Source organism: Carcharodon carcharias, chromosome 11, assembly GCF_017639515.1.
Source record: "Carcharodon carcharias isolate sCarCar2 chromosome 11, sCarCar2.pri, whole genome shotgun sequence".
Classification (NCBI taxonomy): Eukaryota; Metazoa; Chordata; class Chondrichthyes; order Lamniformes; family Lamnidae; genus Carcharodon; species Carcharodon carcharias.
In genome coordinates this window covers 30675448-30698066 of record NC_054477.1, presented here as the reverse complement: position 1 = coordinate 30698066, position 22619 = coordinate 30675448, and the positions used below count along the sequence as shown (strand labels likewise).

Below are 22619 nucleotides of genomic sequence, written 5' to 3'. Positions count from 1 at the left end.
AGAGGAGCCATAAAAATTGGAGAGACTCAGGGGTGAGAGGGGCCATAAAAATTGGAGACACTCAGGGGTGAGAGGAGCTGGCCTCTCAAGTCTGTGGATTCAGAGCCCAGTTCAGAAACAATGATTGATGTGTGACATCACAGGGAAGCAGGTAGGTGATTGGCGGAGTATTTCCTATTTATCCTATCTAAACTAGGGTATTTCAATTGGGGCAAGTAGAACATTTATTGAAATAATAATAGAAGCACAAACAAGACTAGACAAAAATTTAATTAGTAAATATATAATCAGTTAATTAAAATGCAATGAAGATGGTGTGTTGCAGCTGCGGTATATGGAATCTCAATGATCCATAGTGTCTGCACTAACTGTCTGCGGCTCACGGAGCTTCGGCTCATTGAGCTATTGAGCTGGAATCTGAGCTACAGACACCAAAATGCTTCAAGGAGGGGGTAAGTTACCTGCACACTTTATTCCAGGAGGCAGCCACTCCCTTAGGATAGGACTGTCTGATGTGGTATGTGGTCAGGGACAGGATTCTACAGGAATCAGTGTTGGGTCCCTTGCTGTTTGTGGTATATATAAACGATTTAGACTTGAATGTAGGAGGGATGATCAGTAAGTTCGCGGATGACATGAAAATTGGTGGGGTGGTAAATAGTGGGGAGGATAGCCTTAAATTACAGGAGGATATAGACGGGCTGGTTAGATGGGCTGATCAGTGGCAAACAGAATTTAATCCGGATAAGTGTGAGGTGATGCACTTGGGCAGGACAAACAAGGCACGGGAATACACGATGAATGGTAGGATCCTGGGAAGTACCAAGGATCAGAGGGATCTTGGTGTGCATGACCACCGGTTCCTTAAGGTAGCGGGACAGGTAGATAAGGTGGTTAAGAAGGCATATGGGATATTTGACTTTATTTGTCGAGGCAAAGAATATAAGAGCAGGGAGGTTATGCTGGAACTGTATAAAAGGCTGGTTAGGCCACAGCTAGACTATTGCATGCAGTTCTGGAATCCGCATTATAAGAAGGATGTGATTGCACTAGAGAGAGTGCAGAGATTTATCAGGATGTTGCCTGGGCTGGAGAGTTTTAGTTAAGAGGAGAGATTGGATAGACTAGGGTTATTTTCCTTGGAGCAGAGGAGGTTGAGGGGACACATGACTGAGGTGTGTAAAATTATGAGGGGCATAGATAGGGAGGATAGGAAGGAACCTTTTCCCTTGGTGGAGGGATCAATAACCAGGGGGCATAGATTTAAGGTAAGGGCAGGAGGTTTAGAGGGGATGTGAAGAAGAATTTTTTCACTCAGAGGGTGGTGGGAATCTGGAACACTCGGCCTGAAAGCGTGGTAGAGGCAGATACCCTCAAAACATTTTAGTAGTATTTGGATGTGCACTTACGATGCCATGGCATACAAGGCTGTGGGCCTAGTGACGGAAAATGGGATTAGAAAAGTTAGGTACTTGTTTGACCGGCGCAGACTTGATGGGCCGAAGGGCCTTTTTCTGTGCCTTAGACCTCTATGACTCTGAGGAGGGTGTGACTGCTAGTGTGACAGGTAAGGTGACTAAGATAGAAATGGTGCAACCTCAGCTCTTGCAACTGTCCAATGGATTTGAGGTTGTTACAGCTTGTATGGATGAGTGGGTTGGATAAGCAAACTGTCTATAGCACTGTGGTAGAGGATGCCATTCAAGCAGGAGGAGTAAGTAGGAATGTAGTGATACTGGGAAAAGTTTAGTCGGGGGATAGACACAGTTCTCTGCAATTGAGCGCAAGTCCAGACTGCTGTGTTGCCTGCCTGATGCCAGGGTTCAGGACATCTGCTCGGGGCTTGCAGTGGAAGGGGGGAGGATTTAGTTGCTGTGGACCATGTGGATACCAACAACATAGATAGGACTAGGAAAAGTGGTTCTGCATAGGGAATATGAGCAGCTAGGGGCTAAATTAAAAAGTAGAACCATAAAACCAATTTCTCAGGATTACCTGCATCACATGCAAATTGTTGTAGGGTCAATAAGATTAGGGAGTTCATTGCATGGCTCAAAAATTGGTGTGGGAAGAATACATTTTGATTCATGGGGCACTGGCACCAGTACTGGGCAAAAGTGAGCTGTACTGTTGCAAGAGTTTTCACCTGACCATTCGGGGACCAATGTTGGGTGTTGTATAACTAGGGCAGTAGAGAGGACTTTAAGAGTGTTTTGGGGAGGGGGGAAATCAGGTGAGGAAAAATGTGGTAAATTAAAGGAAAAAGGTAAAGGCAAGAGAGCAAAGTAGCAACAATAGTAATCACCAATCAGAGCATGGCAGGAAGGGACAGAGCATACAAACGTAAGAGTGTGACAGCAGATAAGGCCAGAATTTGCTAAAATAGTAAAAAGACAGAGGTAAAGGCTTTTTATGCAAATACGCATAGCATCCATAACAAAATGGATGAATTGTCAGCTCAAATAGAAATAAATTATGACCTGATAGCTATTACAGAGACATAGTTGCAAGGTCACCAATACTGGGACCTGAATATTCAAGGGTACTTGACATTTCAAAAGGACAGAAAACTAGAAAAAGGTAGTACAATAGTGAGAGATGATCTTAGTTCTAAATAACAAGACGTAGAATCAGTTTGGGTAGAAATAAGAAATAGTAAAGGGAGGAAGTCAATTGTGATATTGGTTTAAAGGCCTAACAGTAATGACACTGTAGGACAGGGTACATAGGAAGAAATAATGGGGGTTTCTATGAAAGGCACTGCAATTATCATGGGCAATTTTAATTTCCACATAGATTGGCTGAATCAGATCGGCAAATGAAGCCTGCAAGACAAGGTCATTGTGCGTTTTTAGGTCAGTTTCTTAGACCAGCACGTACTAGAACCAACCAGAGAGCAGGCTATTCCAGGTACTGCGAAATAAGACGGAATTAATTAATGACCTCATAATAAAAGAGCCTCTGGGTAGCAGTGATCATAACATGTTTGGATTTCGCATTCAGTTTGAGGAAGAGAAGAGTGGGTCTAAGACTAGCGTTTTACATAAAAGCAATTAAGGGAATATGAAGATGGAGCTCACTAAGATGAGCTGGTTAAGGGTAGGTTGGTAGAAATGCAGTGGCAGACATTTAAGGAGATATTTGAGAACAATCAGCAAATATACATTCCAGTGAGAAAGAAAGGCTCCAAGAGACAAATGCACCATCTGTGGCTAACTAAGGAAGTTAAAAGTAGTATTAAATTGAAAGAAAATGCATACAATTCTGCAAAGATTAATGGTAGTTCAAAAGATTGGACAGTATTTAAAAACCAGCAAAGAAATTTAAAAAAATTAAGGCGAGAGAAATTGGAGTATGAGAGAAAGCTAGGTACAAATATAAAAACAAACAGCAAGAGTTTTGACAAGTATTTAAAAAGGAAAAGAGTAAATAAAGTGAGCATGGGCTCTATAGAGAAAAAGTGTGGGGAATGAATAATGGGAAATAAGAAAATAGCAGAAACGTGAACAGATATTTGATGTCTATCCTCACTATAGAAGATGCAAATAGCATCCCAGATGTAATTGTAAATCGAGATGAAAGGGAGGGAGGAACTTACAATAATTAAAATCACCAGGAAAAGTGTACTGAGAAAACTATTAGAGCTAAGGCTGACAAGTCACCAGGGTCTGATGGACTTCATCCTGGGGTCCTAAAAGAAGTGGCTACATAGATAATAGATGCATTTTCCAAAATTCCCCCAATCTTGGAAAGGTCCCATCAGATTGGACAGTAGCAAACGTAACTCTATTCAAGAAAGGAAGGAGACAGAAATCAGGTATTTCCAGGTCGGTTAGCCTTCCATTGGGAAAATGCAAGAATCTATTATTGAGTCTATAGCAGGGCACTTAGAAAATTTTAATGCAATTAGGTGGAGTCAATATGGTTTTAAGAAGGGGAAATCACGTTTGACTAATTTATTAAAGTTCCTTGAGGAAGTAACAAGCAACGTGGATAAAGCGGAACCTGTACTCGGACTTCCAAAAGGCATTTGATAAGGTGTTACATGAAAGGTTACTACACAAAGAGCTCGTGTTGTAGGGGGTAACATATTAGCATGGATACAGCATTGGCTAGCTGACAGGAAGCAGAGAGTAGGGATAAATGGGTCATTTTTGAGCTGGCAAGCTATAACCAATGAAGTGCCAGAAGGATCAGTGCTGGAGTCTCAAGTATTACAATCTATATCAATGATGAAGGGATAGAATGTATGGTTGCTAAATTTGCAGATGACACAAAGATTGATAGGAAAGTAAACTGTGAGGAGAACAAAGTTTACAAAGGGATTTAGATAGGTTAAGTGAGTGGACAAAAATTGGCAGATGGAGTATAATGTGGGAAAATGTAAACTCGTTCTCTTTGGCAGGAAGAATAAAAAAAGCACTATATTATTTAAACTAATAAAGATTGCAAAACTCAGCAATGCAGAGGGCTCTGGGTGTCCTGGTTCACAAATCACAAAATGTTAGTTTGCAGGTACAGCAAGTGATCAGGAAGGCAACTGGAATGTTGTTGTTTATTGCAAGGGGAATGGAATATAAAAGTAGGGAAGTTTTGCTACAATTGCATAGGGCGTTGTTGAGACCACATCTGGAGTACTATATACAATTTTGGTTCCCTTACTTGAGAAAGGATAAAATAGCATTAGAAGCAGTTCACAGAAGGTTCATTCAACTGATCCTTGGGATGAGGGGGTTATCTTATGAGGGGGCAGGGCCTATATCCATTGGAGTTTAGATGAATGAGAGGTGATCTTACTGAAACATAAGATCCCGAGGGGAACTGACAGGGCATTGAGAGAATGTTGCACCCTTGTAGGAGACACTAGTACTAGGGGGAACATTTAAAAATAAGGGGTCTCCCATTTAAAATGGAGATGAGGACAAAGTTTTTCTGAGGGCCGTTGGTCTGTGGAATTTTCTTCTTTCAACAGCAGTGGAGTCAGGGTAATGGAATATTTTAACAACCGAGTTAAATAGATTCTTGATTGACAAGTGAGTAAAAAGGTATGGGAGTAGGCAGGAAAGCAGAGTTGAGGCCACAATCAGATCAGTCATGATCTTATCAAATGTTGGAGCAAGCTCGAGGGGCTGAATGGCCTACTCCTGATCCTAATTCACATGTTTGTAAGTTTGTATCCTGACTTGGCCATATATTGCTACTCCTTTATTGCTGCTGGGTCAAATTCCTGGAGCTCCCTATCTAACAACACAGACTAGAACCGTTCAGAGTGAGAGCTATAAATGCTGGACTTGCCAGTGGCATCCATCGAGAATAAATGTTTAAAAATGTATAAAAAGCCAGAGCTTAACTACAGAACTTTCAACTTCCAAAATAATCAGACAGCTTGCAGAACTGAAAAGTTTTTTTTTTCCCCACTTATATTCATTTTGAAAAGTTGTTCCTACACTCCAACTGGAAAATTTTAAAATCACTCGCAACATTCCAGCACTATTTGGTTTAACCCAAGACAAAACAAATAACCATAGTCACCAGAAACACAACCAGATTTTCTTCACAGGCTGATTGAGGAGGTTATGCTATAATGCAAGTGACAACAGGGGATGCACATGCCAATTAGAAGCCAATGTTAGAATAGCAAAAGGCCCCACTCACTTGTAATATCATAGACAACAACTGCAACAGTAGAGTCACGAATGTAGCTAGGAATCAAGCTCCTGAACCGCTCCTGACCTGCTGTGTCCCATAACTGCAACCGCACCTAGTCATCAGGCAAACAACAGCAAGAAAAGGGAGGAATAAGAACATCAAGGGCTGTTCCCTTTTAATCATCAAAACTTTATATACCTACTTGTGATATCGTAAACTACTACAGCTGCAGCTGAATCACGGATGTAACTGGGAATAAGGCTACGGAAACGCTCTTGGCCTGCAGTATCCCAGAGCTGAAGCCGTATCTGTAGGATGGGAAAAAAAGTCAAAGAGAACAAAACTAATGGCAAGCACTAAAACACACAAAGCAAAGGAAGAGAGAAAGAAAAAAGCTAATGCAGAGACTAAAAACAATGGTTTTAACAGTCTCCGGCCATTGCAAAATCAGTGTTAACTTCATTCTCAAGATGGTATGGTGTCACATATCAATGGCTGCAAAACGTTTAGAATCACCTCCATTCCATAGTTTTGTCGTTTGCAAATAATACCATCTATATCAATTTAAGATGCCTTTTATATTGGTGTCAATGGGTTGGATGCACCATGGAGTGCTGAAATATCGGTCAAACACAACTTGGGTGTTCCTGGATGTTGGACTTAAATACTGCCAGCTGTTTGAAACTCACTTTGGGAGCTGATGGTGCAGACATTCCACTGACAGTTATATAAAAGCAATTTAATAAAAAGTATAAAAATGATAAAACAAACCTGTCTTCCCATGAGTGTTCAAATATCCCCATCCAGAATAATCTGGGTTTAGAGTAGTTCCAGCACAGTTTTCTAGACTGTTCGAACAGGAGTCATTGCTACCAAGCACAGTGACATACTGTGACAGTGCATATGTTAATAATCAGGCATTTCAAAATTCCGTGAATGTTAAGTCACCATAATAGAATGCGGTATCACTTCGAGATGCAATTTCTCTTCCCAAAGTACAGAAATACCAACCCAATAGTATGGCAGGTCAACTGATCAGCATTATTAAAATCCACATGTCACCGTAGGAAAGCACGGATTTGTCCAGATTCATCAATATGGTAGTATATGTGAATGATTTTACTGTACATAAATATAGCAACATCTGTAGAATAAAGGCTGCACAGCAAAAAGGATCTGAGCAGTTTCCAATTGTGCGAAGTTATATGCGCTCAAATCTAACTGCAAAATTTATTTTGGCAGCAGACTGAAAATTTCTTGGATATAGTGATCAGTTTAACTCAATAACCATTGACCTATTTTGATACTGTTATCACCAAAAGTACAGTACTGTCATTTAGCATTTGAAATGTTGAAAAATTAGCGCTTTAATTTTGGAAATTATGTTTTTACACTGGGGCACTGAAGTATACAGTTTCAGAAAAAGTTACTCCAAGGTCAAGACCTTGCACCATTTTATTCAAAGAGAAAATTCTGAACTTCTTTTCATTTCCTACTTTAAGAAAAGCAGTAACATTTGAACTTTATTTCTACTCAATCTAACCTATCCTATCTTTCTTTCCTCACCCCAATTCCCAAAAATGACAACCTATTTTTTTGGGGCCACTGCCCCAGTGCAGAATCTGAAAATAATCACCCCATTTAAACATTTCCAGCTTTATACTTCATGTAAAAGTTTCAAAAACTAAAGAGCTAATTTTCCAAAATCTAATCCCAGATGACAGTACTGTACTTTGGCATAACAATACCAAAATAGGTCAATGGATATTACTTCATAGCTATTTCCTTGCTCTTGTTTTCAAAATTCCCACAAATAATTATGGTGGGAAGTGACTGAAGAAAAATCACCTGGTGATAGTCAACATCTTTTATGATGCTACATTTTGTCCAATCCATTGCCTAGAGATAGTTATCATTCTTTGGAGACTATAATGAACTTAATTTTGGTTTTGCTTACTACCATTCACAAGGTCAGACAGAACAAAAAAGGGGAGGGATGAAAGTTGGTCAATCTCCACCTAGGAATTCAGCCCAAGGATAATAAAGATAGCAGCTGGAGTAGACATTCCCCAAGCTTTTCCTCAATCACTGATCTACCAAGTACAATTATTGACCTAAACTTGAAGCACAGTAGCTCCAAAACGACAAGCAGTACTTGCAGAAAGCATGCAAGTTTTCCAGGGAACTGTCTTGGAGACAAAGGAGAATAAGCATTTACTTGTCATGATAGGCCCAGTCCCACTAAGGAACGATGTAAGAAGCATTCTGTTTAGCAATAGGATGACACAAGAAAGAGGAATTACTTGGCTTGTAAATATGTTTGGCTTTCAAAAGCTAGAAGTCAGTAAAATTAAAATTAAATATTCCTTTCAAAGGTAAAGTTCAGCATCACCATTTCCTGAACAAGCAATGAATAAAATGGCAGCTGTGGTCTAAGGGCTCGACTGAAATGGCAAGCAAGATATAGTGAGTCGGCTGCCAAAGCTCAAACGTTCACCTGCATTGCATATTAAAACTTAAGCATCAGAGGTTCAGTATCTGGTTCAAGACCTTGCTTAGCACAGATCAAGCAATCGTAGCTAGGGTGGTACAATAATGCTACAATTGAACTAAGTACTCCTAAGTTAGCAAGGAACCAGTCAAAGTGGCTGCCTCTGCTTCAGTCCAGTTACTCCTGGAAGTATCCATAGTAGCAAGAAAATAATCCAGCTTAGCTGTGATAGTTCCTACAGTTGAATAGCCAATATTGACTATTAAGGCTCACACAATAGTCACTTGGATAAGGTATTGAAGGGTACCTGACAAATCCCAGTCCCAGCTGTGTGGGTGTAGAATAATTAGTCATTAAATCAGCTGGATCAAAAGAGGAATGCAGCATTCTCCTCTTTCTGGAGAGCGTTAACTCAATGTCTCTCTGGGGAAATAACTGTCCTGTAAGAAGAACCCACTTATTTCAGCCAAGTGGGCAGCACAAAGTCATTAATGTTAGTTACCAGAGCCAAGACAGATGTTCCCGAACTGAAAGGGGTGCCTAAATTACTGTACACAAAGGTTTCCATATACCAAAGATTCGCTATTGCTGAACATAGCATTGAAAAACATTTCAAAAAAGATAGTTATAGTCATGTTCCAGGCCATGACTGGCTCCTTAAACTAGGGAGTTCTGTTGTTGAGGTGGCTTGCTGGTCAAAGCCAGCTCCTCTTATTATAGATCAGTGTTTATTAGTGTCAAACTCAAGAAAAAGGGGGAAATCAACAACGACACTGAATGCAACAGTAAGGCTCTCCAGACATCAATTGAAGCCAAATTGATTTAGATGCTGGTGATTTGCTGCTGCCAACATGGAAGCAGCTGTGAAGGCAATATATGAGCAGATTTTCCACACCACCAGGCAGATAATTTGCATTTATATAGGGCCTTTCATTGTTTACAAACACATTCAAAGTGTTTTGCAAAGGTATAGTCAAAAACTATATTCTAAGACAAAGGGAGTGATATTAATTTGTTCAAAAGTTCAGTCAAAAAGGTGGGTTTCCAATAGGTCTAAGAGGGAGATTGAGAGAGAGTTGAGGAGAGAATTCCAGAACCAGGAAACTAGGCAGCTGAAGACAAAACCAGCAATGGTGGAGCTGGGAAGGAGGATCAGTATTCAGCAGAAATTTTAGGGCTGAAAGTGGTTACAGATGGGGAGGGCTAAGATCATGAAAGGATTCCATGATTGTATCCCTCACAATATGATCACTGTCAATTGCAGGATGCAGGCGTGTGCGTGTAGTGGGTTTTGGCAAAAGTAATGGCTTTAATCTTCCCAAGGCTTATTTAAGGAAACTGCAGCTCATTTAAGGCTAGCTGTTGGAGAACAATCTAGCAGAGAAAGTGGAAAATTTATGGAGATGGCAGAGATGCAGAATGGATCTATTCAGTCCTCATGTAGAAGGTGACGCCATAAGCGTGGGTGATGTTACCAAAGAGGAGCACGTAGATAAAGAATGGGGGGAGAGCTTAAGGTAAAAGTGCAAGGGTATGAGGAGAGGCCATCAATGGAGATGCTCTGTTATGATTAGATAAATTAAGACCCAAACTGATCTGAACAATGGAAAGGGTTGAGCGAGGACGATTTGGCTGACCACGTCAAAGGCTGCACAGGAGGTCGAGGTGGGATAATGCAGCATGGCCACAGCCAGAGAATGGCATTTAAGGCTTTGATTGGGAATGTGTTGTTGCTGTGGCAGGGGCAGAAATATAACTGGGGATCAAAACATGAAGTTGCAGGAAATATTGCAACAGAAATTGGAAATGGGTCTGTAGTTAGCCAAGAGAGACATCAAGAGAGCTGTGCTTTTGAGATGGGGGCGATGACAGCAATTTTGAAAGGAAGGGGTATGGTACTTGGAGGAGATAATTTGAAATGTCAGCAAGTATGATCAGCAGTTTATTGGAAATTGCATCAAGACAGCAGGAGATAAATATCAAAGATAAGATGGGCTTGGAGAGAACATGGGAAAGATAGCACAGGTAAGATGGAAGAGAAGCTAAATAGAGACATAGGTTCAGGGCTATAACAAGGACACACCTGGGGAAGAAAGTAACTGTCAAGATTATGATGATTTGTTCAAAGAAATCCATCAGGTTTGAGGAAACAGTAAGCCTAGGGCAGAGATAGCTTCTCCTAAGCCACAAGACTGTATGGAATCTTGTTAGACTGTGCTTCTTTTTCTGACTCAGTGCTTTGCTTCTTAAAAGAATACAAGTTCACTTTGCATTTGGAATGGAGCCTGGACATTGCCATAACAAAGATTATAATATTTAAGAGTTTGGAATGTCAGGTGGTACAGATACCGGAGAGAAAACACCACAGCATTTGCTGGTCTCAAATTCAACTGGAGGCCGAAGATAAAGATCACTAAACAAATCATCTGATAAACATCTTAAAAATACTTTTACACAAATATATCCTAGAAATTTATAGAATACATAGAAATAATATATTTTGCTTTTGATATAGAAAAGTTTACTGTCTATGGTGATAGTGATGCAGTTTAGTAGAAAACATTCTATGGAAGGAGGAGAACCTGACCAAAATTAACAAAGATGTGAATTTAAGGTCCAGTGTCTAAGATGAAGGCTTTTGAATCCATAGCCTATATACCACCTGCAAAACCGAACTGTACAAGGGAGCATCTAATTTTCATTTATTTTAAGCGATCACAGAGAAACAGGAATATGCACTCCTCTCTTGCCAACACATGCTGAAATACTTCATAGAAGTTTTAACTTGTACAAGGAGGCATGCTCATTTATTGCAGTATAAAAGCAGGCTCTTGAGAGGACTGGCATGGCAGAACTTCTGGCTTAAAAAGATCCACTCTGAATGCACCAAATGGAATTAAGAACATTCCCACACTTGAATGCCAGACACAACCGATAAGCTTGGTCCAAAGTACACCAGCCTCTCCCAAGAATGCCATTTACCCTTCATCAGAAATTGCTATGATAGTAGTTTCCAGCAGTTGTCAGTTACTACACTTCACAGGGGACAAAAGGTTCCACATGCAATAGCTACTGAAAAGAAAAAGTGGACTCCAAAACAGTGTGTTATAACACAGCTGAAATTGTTAGCTCTTAAACAGGATTTGCTAAAAATAGGGCAACCACCTCCTCGCAATATCAGGACACTTCATACAAGAGGAGAAAAAGTTTAACTCCTATAACCTCTGCTTTTTCCTCCAGCACGACTATCTCCATCGTCCTACTTAATTAGTACATGGATAGAATTTGGAAAATCTATTTTGATCAGTGAATTCACTTTCCAGAAATAGATCAATTTTCAAAATTAGTCTTCAAATATGAACAAAAATAATATTTTTAAGTTACTTACTGTTCGATCTTCCAAATACATAGTTTTTGACAGAAAGTCTATTCCAATGGTTGCCTGCAGACAGTGGGAGAGAGGTAAAAAATGGATTTAGTTCCATCAAAATATTACAAAATCACAAAGGGTTATAATATTTTTGATGATTTAACAGACACGCAATACGATCCTCTATATGAATATAACCTTTCCTGATTCTTTTGACCTTTCCTCACCAACTTGTCAATGTAAATGACCAGCAGATGCTCCTATAAATCACATCACCAGAGGGTTGTTAATTTTTGGAATTCTCTACCCCAAGAAAGTTGGTGGGGTGGTAAATAGTGAGAAGGATAGCCTTAGATTAGAGGAGATAGACGGGCTGGTCAGTGGCAAATAGAATTTAATCCGGATAAGTGTGAGGTGATACACTTGGGCAGGACAAACAAGGCACGGGAATATACAATGAATGGTAGGATCCTGGGAAGTACTGAGGATCAGAGGGGCCATGGTGTGCATGTCCACAGGCCCCTTAAGGCAGCAGGACAGGTAGATAAGGTGGTTAAGAAGACATGTGGGATACTTGACTTTATTAGCCAAGGCATGGAATATAAGAGCAGGGAGGTTATGCTGGAACTGTATCCAACACTGGTTAGGCCACAGCTAGAGTATTGCATGCAGTTCTGGAATCCACATTATTGGAAGGACGTGATTGCACTAGAGAGTGCAAAGGAGATTTACCAGGATGTTGCCAGGGCTGGAGAGTTTTGACTATGTGGAGAGACTGGATAGACTGGGGTTATTTTCCTTGGAACAGAAGGGATTGAGGGGGGACATGATTGAGGTGTATAAAATTATGAGGGCCACAGACAGGAAGGAGCTTTGCCCCTTAGTGAAGGGATCCATAACCAGGGGCAAAGATTTAAGGTAAGGGGCAGGAGGTTTAGAGGGGATGTGAGGAAGAATTTTTTCACCCAGAAGATGGTGGGAATCTGGAACTCACAGCCCGAAAGAGTGTAGAGGCAGAAACTCTCTTAACATCTAAGTAGTAATTGGATATGCACTTGCGATGCCATGGCATACAAGGCTATGGCTGGAAAATGTGATTAGAATAGTTAGGTACTTGCTTGACCAGCGCAGACCAGATGGGCCAAAAGGCCTTTTTCTGTGTAGACCTCTATGACTCTATCTCTGACCCGACAGACTGTCCATCAGGATTCATACTTAGGCACTTATCAATTGTACTCAACACAAACAAGGACATCATGTCTCAAATCTTTATCTATAGGGCTTTTGTGATGACAACCTCTAGAACATGCCCAAATTGTTGAATATTTATCACTAACTAAACTGTTTGATGGTCTGCATGGTGATAATGCTCCAAGATGGTTGGAATTTGTGCTGAGTCTGTATATGTTAATTAACTATTTACAAACATATATACAAACAAACATACGATTAGGAAGAATAGGCCACTTGAGCCTGCTCTGCCATTCAAATCAGATCATGGCTGATTTTAACCACATATTCCTGCCAACCCCCAATAACCTTTCACCCCCTTGCTCATCAAGAATCTATCTATATCTGCCTTAAAAATATTCAAGGGCTCTGCCTCAATTACCTTTTGAGGAAGAGAAATCCAATGTCTCAACCCTCAAAGAAATTATACTCATCTGTCCTAAATGGGGAACCCCTTATTTTGAAACAGTGACCCCAAGTTCTAGATTCTCCTACGGGGAAATATCCTTTCCACATTCACCCTGTGAAGTCCTCTCAGGATCTTATATGTTTCAATCATGTTGCCTCTCACTCTTCTAAACTCCACAAGTTACAATCTAGCCTGTCCAGCCTTTCCTCATAAGATAACCTGCCCATTCCAGGTATTAATCTAGCAAACCTTCTCTGAACTGCTTCTAATGCATTTAGATTTTTCTTTAAATGAGACCAATACTGTTCACAGTACTCCAGATGTGGTCTCACCAATGCCTTGCACAATTGAAGCATAACCTCCCTACTTTTGGATTCAATTCTCCCCTTGCAATAAACGATCACATTCTATTAGCTTTTCTAGTTAATTGCTACACCGGCATACTAACCTTTTACGATTCATGCACTTGGACACCCGGGGTCTCTGCATCTCGGAGCTCTGCAATCTTACACCGTTTAAACAATATGCTTTTTTTTTTAAAAAATTCATCCTGCCAAAATGGACCACCTCACATTTTCCTACATTATACTCCATTTCACAGAAATTTGTCCACTCACCTAATCTATCTGTATCCTTTTGTAGCCTCCTTACACCCTCTTCACAACTTACTTTCCTACCTACCTCAGCAAATTTAGCAACCATACCATCACAGCCCCTTCATTCAAATCATTTACATAAATTGTAAAGAGTTGAGGCCCCAGCACTGATCCCTCTGGCACACCACTCGTTACATCCTGCCAACCAGAAAATTAGCCATTTAAGCCTTCTGTTTCCTGTTAGCTAGCCAACCTTCTACTCATGCAAATATATGTTACCCCCTACACCATGAGTTTTTATTTTCGCAATAACCTTCGATGAGGCACCTTATCAAATGCCTTCTGAAAATTTAAGTACAGTACATCCATTGGTTCCCCTTTATCACAGCACCTGTTACTTCTTCAAAGAACTCCAATAAATTGGTTAAGCATGATTTCCCTTTCACACGAAGCCATGCTGACTCTGTCTGACTACCCTGAATTTATCTAAGTGCCCTGTTATATCTTTAATAATAGCTTCTAACATCTTCCCTATGACAGATGTTAAGCTAACTGGCCTAGTTTCCTGCTTTCGGTCTCCTTTCCTTTTCAAATATTTTGCAATCTAATGAAACCTTCCCTGAATCTAGTGAAATTTAGAAAATTAAAACAAACGTATCAACTATCTCACTAGCCACTTCTTTTAAGACTGTAGAATAAAATCCATCAGGACCCAGGGACTTGTCAACCCACAGTTCCAACAATTTGCTAAGTACCACTTCCCTGATGATTGTAATTTTTTTTTTTAAGTTCCTCCCTCTCAACTCCTGATTTAGATATTTCTGGGATATTCAGATATCCAATTTTTAAAAACTTCTTTAATAGTTGTAAGCATCACTGGCAAGGTCTTAATTCCCTTAAGGTGGTGGTGAGCTGTCTGCATGAACTGCTGCAGTCCATTTGGTGTAGGTACATCCACAGAGCTGTTAGGGAGTTCCAAGTTAAGCAATGTCTATCAAAGTAAACGGCATCTCACATGGTACGTATTTAGCCTACACTCGAGGTAATTGAAATATACTGTGACAACTTGTATTTGAATAGACTCTTTAATGAAAGGAAACATCCCAAAGTGCTTCACAGCAGCAATATAAAACAAGACTCAATCACATAAGGAGATATTCGGGGAGGATAGATGGGGGATTTAAAATCAGGAATTTAGAGGTGTGGAGCTGGAGGAACCCAGAGATTAAGGAGGGGTGAGACAATAGAGGAATTCAAATAGAAGGATGGGGATTTTAAAATTAAGGCTTTGCTTATCCAGGACCCAAATTAGGCCAGTAAGTACAAGGGTGATGGGTGAACAGAAATTGGAGTAAGCACATGGGCAGCAGAATTTTGGATGACCTCAAGTTTATGGAAGTGTAGGATGTAGGAGGCCTGCTAGGGGTGCATTAGAATAGTCGAGCCTAGAGGTAACAAAGGTGTAGATGAAAGTTTCAGAAGCTGAAAATAAGCAGGGTAGAGTCAAATGATGTTACTGAGGTGGAAATTGGCAGCCTGACTGATGGTGAACATTCTAGCTCAGCCAGAGACAGATGCCAGAGAGGGAGATGAAGCTTGTAGCTAGGGAGGGAAGTTTATGGCAGGGATTGAAGACAATCATTTGTCTTTCCAATATTTAGTTGGTGGAATGTTTCGCTCATCCAGTACTGGATGTTGGACAAGCAGTCTGATAATTTATGGACAATGGAGGGATTGAGAGAGGTGGAGAAGTAGGACTGTGTGTTGCCAGCATACAGGTGGAAAGATGTTTTTGGATGATGGCACTGAGGGGCAGCTTGCAGATGAGAAATAGGAGGGAAGCAAGAATAGATCCTTAGAGGACACCCAAGGTAACTATGTGTGCAAGCAGAAAAGGAAGTCATTGCATGCTTTTCTCTGGCCATGATTAAATAGATAAGAGTGGAACCAGGTGAGCAAAGGCCTACCTACCAGGATGGCAGCAGAGAGGTGTTGAAGAGGATAGTGTGGTCACAGTGGTCAACTATGTCAAAGACTGCACCACAGGTCATGAGAACGAGAAGGGATAGCTTCAGCAAAAGCTAAATTTAACAGAAATGAAGCATTCATATTTTTGTTTAGGCTTTTTTTGAAGAAATAGGTCAAAATTACACTTGCTGCTGACCAGGATACTAACAACTTCAGCTGAAACCTCATGATTGCTTAACCATTTGTTTTTTTAATGCTCATCTGTGCAAGGTGGAAAAACAAAAGGGGGCCGTTCTGCCATCAACGAGGTGGTTACCAGGGAATATACAATAAATGTGCACAAGCACATCCATGGCGTGGGTTTTAAGAGACGTGCTCCTCTTGCCCTTAAGGAGATCCGAAAATTTGCAGTGAAGGAGATGGGTGCTCCAGATGTCTGAATTGATACTCGTACGAACAAGGCTGCTTGGGCTAAAGGCGTAAGGAATGTTCCATATTGCATTCGCGTGTGTTTATCCAGAAAACGCAATGAGGATGAGGACTCTCCTAACAAACTCTATAGATTGGTAACTTATGTTCCTGTCACATCCTACAAAGGTCTGCAGGCAATTAATGTTGATGGAAACTAAATTGTAAATGTTTTGTTAAAAATAAACTGAAAAGTGAAAAAAAGCTTTTGAATTCAACCAAGTATTCCCTCTTCTTTCAATGGTGAAACTATAAATGGATATGAACTGGCTCTGGGTAAAATTAATGACTACAATACAAAAAAGTAAAATGATCAGCCGCTCAATTAAATTATTGAATGTTGATGTTGAGAGTACAGACGTTAATATGGTAAAGGCCAACTGCTACTCAACTTTCATAGCTTGATACTCATTATTAATTCTGTCTAGTTTTAAGATTACATTGCATCAGTTGATTCATTAATGTTTATCTCGTTCTGATCTCCACCAAATTTTTCATTTTGCAACGTATGTATTGTAACTGCTGTCATTGGCTTATCTTGGTAGCCTTCCAAAAAATAGTGCCTTGATGAAATTTAATTGAAAATTTGAAAAAGGTGAACATTTATTAAGGTATGTATGAAACTGCAATAATTGTGTTCCAGATGGTCATTTTTTTATTGGCAGAAAATGCATTTATTGATCTACAAAGCCCTCTAAGTAATCCACTCTAAAAAGCACATGCAAAACTAAAATTTGATTTAGTCAAGTCTGGTCCTCACGCTTAGCTTTTTCAATTCAGCCCCCCACCATCTTCTTCACTGTTCTTGAACAGTCACATTGAACTAAACCAGCTCTTCCCTTTCTGACAACGCGCTACAGCTGGTGACCAAATGGGAAACATTTGGGTCAGTTACAATAGCAGGCTATGGCAAAATCATGGTAGTTTTAAGGTTTTGAACATTTTCAGGAGGCACTAGGAAAAACTGTCAGACATTTAAAAAAGCATTTTAATCCAGTTCACCTTTTTCAAATTTTCAATTAAATTTCATCAAGGCACTATGTTTTGGAAGTCTACCAAGATAAGCCGATGACAGCAGTTACAATGCAAAATGAAAAATTTGGTGGAGATCAGAACGAGATAAACATTAATGAATCGACTAATGCAATGTAATCTTAAAACTACACAGAATTAATAATTAGAGTATCAAGCTATGAAAGTTGAGTAGCAGTTGGCCTTTACCATATTAACGTCTACACTCTCAACATCAACATTCAATAATTTAATAGTTAGAAAGCTCTTTGCTGAAGCATCAAATGTTATGAGGAATGCTGAAAGTGAAAGTTTAAAAAAATTAAAAGACTCCTCGCTGGGAAGAAATCTCTCTCTCATGGCGCTGACTAGGCTTACTCATGTAATGTAGTAGGTATGTTACTGGGCTAGCAATATAGAAGTTAGAGTGTAAATTCCACCATGGCAAAGTCCTCTCATTCACTAATACCTTTCCAGAAAGGAAACCTGGTTCCCCTACCTGATCTGGTCTTATAAATGTTGTTGACTATTGATATCAGAGCAAAAAGGAATGAGTTAAAAATATACGTTGCATCACCCAAATCCCAAGAATAGAAAAAGATTCATTTTAATATTTACTGTACTTTCAAGAGAAATTCCTTTTCTAATTATGTTCCCACAGGTTACATTCACATTTACCAATTCTAAAACCAAGCAATAGCTTGCTGAATCCATTAGGTTAGACAATAAATTAGTGTGTGATGTAAGCCACCAGTTCTATAATGCCACTGGGGTTTGTCAATTACTCTAATGCTGAGTCAGAACATTCCATCAGCTTGCATACAGAAAACCTGAATCTATTAATGGTTTATGGTTTAATCAGCTTCTTGCTGTGGAGTATAAAGTCTCAGGAAACGTTCACAATTATCCTTAGCATCCATCAGATGTAATGATGCCACTGCACTATCCAAATGAATAGGGAGTTCTGCTGGTTCCCTAGCCAATATTCCCCTCAACTAACATCACCAAAAAAAATTGGATAGGCTCTGCATCATGTAGGGGATTCTTGCTGTGTGTAAACTGAAACAATGCAGGCAAAAGGTAACAATCCTGTGTAATTAAGTACATCTGAGGCTCGAGACATAACATGTTATATAAATGTAGGTCTTTGTTATCATATTACAGCAGGTTGTTGAATGAGTAATTGTGGAAAACTGCCAATAGTTCAGGGCTCATTACAACGTCATTAATGGCTAAAGAATAGCAGAAATCAGTATCCACTGCACTATGGTACAATATGTTTCAAAAAAGGTTACTTACATTATTTTGCAACAAAAACACTATTGTAATGTGACAGAAGCTAGATGGATTATAATGCCACATGGAGATCTATAAACATATCAAACTGGGATGAGGAAATAAAAAAAATATTGATCTTGTTTAACTTGAAAGAAAGCCAGAGGAAAAGGATTGCAATGCAAAATATACTGTATTTTCCCCCACTTTTAAAGAGAAATGGTGTAATGTCAAACCATACAGTCAAGATGTTAATTTCAATATCAGGTCAATGGTGAATTAGCTGATCACATGAATTAGCAATCACCTCATTACAATTCGCCTCAGCTACAAAACACATGGGTGGATATGGTTGACAACAGAATTGGTCCGGTGAAGATGTCCTCTATGATTAAACTGGCTAACCAAGAATTAAAACAAGCTAAGCAATATGCTAGAGGGTTCGAGCTCAAATCAAGTCCCTGCAAGAGCCTTTGGGAGACACACAGGGGGAAAGTTTTCTTTTAATTTGGGAAAAAAACTGCTGACAGGAGAACCCATTACATTATAATGCATTTGAGCTGAAAATGCTAAAAGCTTTTTTCAAAAAACCTGTCAATATCTTCTCCAAAGAGCTCAAACAGAATTACAAGTCGAATTTTGAAAATTGCAGAAAATCTACTTGCAAGTGCTTAACTTTAGAAAAGACCCAGTGTATTGTTGACAATAACCTTTAGGAAACATTACACAACAATATGCTTAAAATCATCTCACTGTCAAAAACATACCCGCAAGTACTTATCCATAGTGTTACACAATTCAAAATGCTCTCTAAAGGGAAACCAAATTTGACAGCTTTAATTGGTTCAGCTATTTCACAGTTCAAGTGCATATGGTATAAATTAGTGTATCAATGGATTTTTTTTTAAAGAAAAGGAATTGTGACAAAGTAAAGAATCAATGGGCTAGAACAAAAACAAGTGGGTATAGTAATAACAGGTATGAACAACTTGACTGGTGATACCTTTGATGTGTGTGTGATTGGTACCAGTCACATTTGGATGGTGGAATTTTATACCTCATAGCATGAGCACTAAGAGCCTGAGTGGACAGGGACAACAACCTCAGAAGTAACCTTAGGTCAAAAAAAACACAGATGGGATGGGGAAACAGGCAACAGTGAATGCCACAACTGAAGCTGTTAGGTGGTCAAAATGGGCTTGAAGGATATCCCACCTTTTAAGATATATCACAAATTATAATGATGCCCTTGTTGACTCCTCCTCCTCAGATACCAAGCCCTAAGACAGCATGAGTGACCATGGACTTGCATTGAATTGGTCCATGGTTATGCTGGGCAAAGAAAGTACTGCAGTAATTTGCTGTTGCCTTCTATTGTATGGCTGGCCAGGAAACACTCCCGCTTTTTACTGCCTGCCATCAGATGTATTGGGAGGATCTACCTGTGGCCACGTTATGCATGCAGCTTCCATAGCCATTAAGTCTTGAAGTGAAACTTGAACCTGGAACTTCTGGCCTATTGACTATGATGGCATAAAATCCATAAGTGATACAATTGCTCATGTTTGAGTTGTTTTGCCAACTCCAGAGCTGCTTGAGATTGTTAATGAAAATATCCTAAAATATTGCTTCAGATCTTGGTCACTGATGCTTGTGGGAGAAATTACTATCTAAAAGTAATGAAGATTAGCGCCAATAAATATAACAGGAGAGAAAATGCTGGAAATACTTAGCAGGTCAGGCAGCATCTGTGGAGGGAGAAACAGTTAGCGCTTCAGGTGGTTGATCTTTCATCAAAATTCACAGTAGAGCCTTGGGATTCCAAGGATAGTAAGCTGCCAGTAGCAGAGAAAATTCATCAGTGATGAGGATTATTAGGTTGGCAGGAGGGGAGTGTGAGGCAATGCTTTCACCATTAATACTTAGACAGTAACCTTCGCTTGAAAATTTGGACAGATTGTCTATATTGAGGTCTTATTTCTTCTTTGTAGGTGTCTGTATTTGTACAATAACCTGCAAACATTGCATTAGGAGTTAGTTTTTAAAATTGAATATTGCAGTTAAGTTTCAAATTTAGCAGCAATTTTATGTAAATTGGTTCAACAAATAAAGTAATTTACGTTATACTCCCGATAGCTAGTTGGTGAAAGAAAAATCCAAATCCAGTCTTTACTTGGGATAGATTTATTCAGAGTGAAACATTAACAGATATGTATAGCCTAACTCTGCTCAACTCGTGTCAGTAAGTTGTCTTTTTATGTGCGCTCAGGTAACCCTCCAATCAATGCCCTCTACCTGCATATACTTAACTTCAATTAACAGAATTCATTTTCTGTATCTAATTTACTTGATTAATGATTTAAATGGTTTTGTACATCTGGGGTGGAGGAAGAATGATGATTGTGCAAGACAACAATATGCATTTGTACATTTCTATAAATATTTGAGCAATTTTGAATGCAAATAATCTAATCTAAGGCTATTAAAAGGAATGGTGTAGAGTTTTTTGACTTTCCCAAAAGCACTATTTGCCTCTTGCCTTGCCAATTTAAACAAAACTGCAAAGTTACTTAGTAAGTGACCCAAAAACAGAGCATGGGTGTAAGGGAAAAAATCTAGTAATCAGAATAAAGTGAAAGACTTTTAAGAACTGTAAAGGCAATGAGATTATTCCCTTCATATTTAATTAGCCATTCTTGGTCTTGCGTGAGTAGATTATGCAGAAATAATTTTGTCCGAGGGGAACAAAGTCATTGTAAAATAAAGTGTCTTAAGCAACAAAATTTCAGATTTTATATCATGGCAGATGGAATGAAAGCATTTTACTAATTAAGCATTTACCTGGTAAGTATTGTCAAAGCTGTCATACATGAACCTAGTTATCAATGAAGTCTTCCCCACTGAAAAAGAAAAAAAAGGATAAATTTATTAATTGCCCCCAATTCCTTGGATACTGAATATAGAGAAGCACTTATACATTCTTAGCAATGGATCTTTAAGGTAAATGTTCGATGCAGCAGCAAAACTATTTAGAAAGCGTTGCGAGATGGCGTCCTCTTGCTTTGAGTGTGCCGGAAACCCACGACTGAAAATCAATAATTTGACAAAATTAAAATGACTCTCAATTTAAATTCCAAGCACCATATTCAGTTTTTATTTCTTGTTTCTCAAAAATAAACTGCTCATCTTCTGCTCATTCACTTAAATCAAAATGTATACATCCAGAAAGTGTCTCATCAGCTGAGTAGTAATTCCAATTTGAAGTGTAAATTTTATTCTTCTATCCCTTTCAGATATTGAAATGATACAGAAAATTAAATGGATTGTAATGGTTACTATACCTCAAGTTGTTTTATCTAGTCCTACCTTCTGAACTGAGATTCAGTCCAAAATTATTAATATGTTAACTTAGTTATGTGCCATTATATTGATCACAAGTTAAAAGTTAAAGGACTAGTACTCAGCTAAAACATCTTATCCCACATTTTTTTCAAAAACCTGGGTTGGCTGAACCTGGGATTGGAGCCTCAGCCTATGGAGCAAGGTGGAAGTCAACAAATGCTGCTCCTAACATCAGCCTCCTTTCAGCCAGTTTTTTGGACGATTCAATTCACATAGAAAACAGGAGTAGAAGGCCATAAGGCCCTTCAAGCCTGCTCCGCCATTCATTACGATCATGGCTGATCATCCAACTCAATAGCCTGCTCCCGCTTCCTCCCCATAACCTTTGATCCCGTTCGCCCCAAGAGCTTTATCTAACTCCTTCTTGAAAACATATAATGTTTTGGCCTCAACTACTGTGGTAGTGAATTCCACAGGCTCACCACTCTCTGCGTGAAGAAATTTCTCCTCATCTCAGTCCTAAATGGTCTACCCCATATCCTCAGACTCTGATCCCTGGTTCTGGACTCCCCCACCATCGGGAACATCCTTCCTGCATCTACCCTGTCTAGTCCTGTTAGAATTTTATAGGTTTTCAATGAGATCCCCCCCCTCATTCCCCCCCACATGATATCAAGAAATGGCTGAAGGCACTGGATACTGCAAAAGGCTTTGGGACCTGACAGTATTCCGGCAACAGTACTGAAGACTTATGCTCCAGAACTTGCCCCTAATATGGTGTTCCATTACAGCTACAACACCAACAGCTAC

At 39.5% G+C, this 22619-nt stretch overlaps 1 protein-coding gene and 1 pseudogene across 3 annotated transcripts in view; one reads left to right on the top strand and one right to left on the bottom strand.

The window, feature by feature from the left end:
* rab6a (RAB6A, member RAS oncogene family) overlaps positions 1-22619 on the bottom strand; it is a 92710-nt gene that overhangs the window by 23701 nt on the left and 46390 nt on the right. For 2 of the 3 annotated variants that reach the window (XM_041199125.1, XM_041199128.1), the window contains exons 2-4: positions 21309-21367; positions 11529-11582; positions 5656-5761 (exon numbers count right to left, since the gene is read on the bottom strand). In XM_041199125.1, the coding sequence (XP_041055059.1) occupies positions 5656-5761; positions 11529-11582; positions 21309-21367 (219 nt within the window). Of the gene's footprint in view, positions 1-5655; positions 5762-5851; positions 5958-11528; positions 11583-21308; positions 21368-22619 lie in introns of all 3 variants that reach the window. The other variant, XM_041199127.1, reaches the window with a different exon arrangement.
* On the top strand, positions 14733-16342 carry LOC121283996 (annotated as a pseudogene).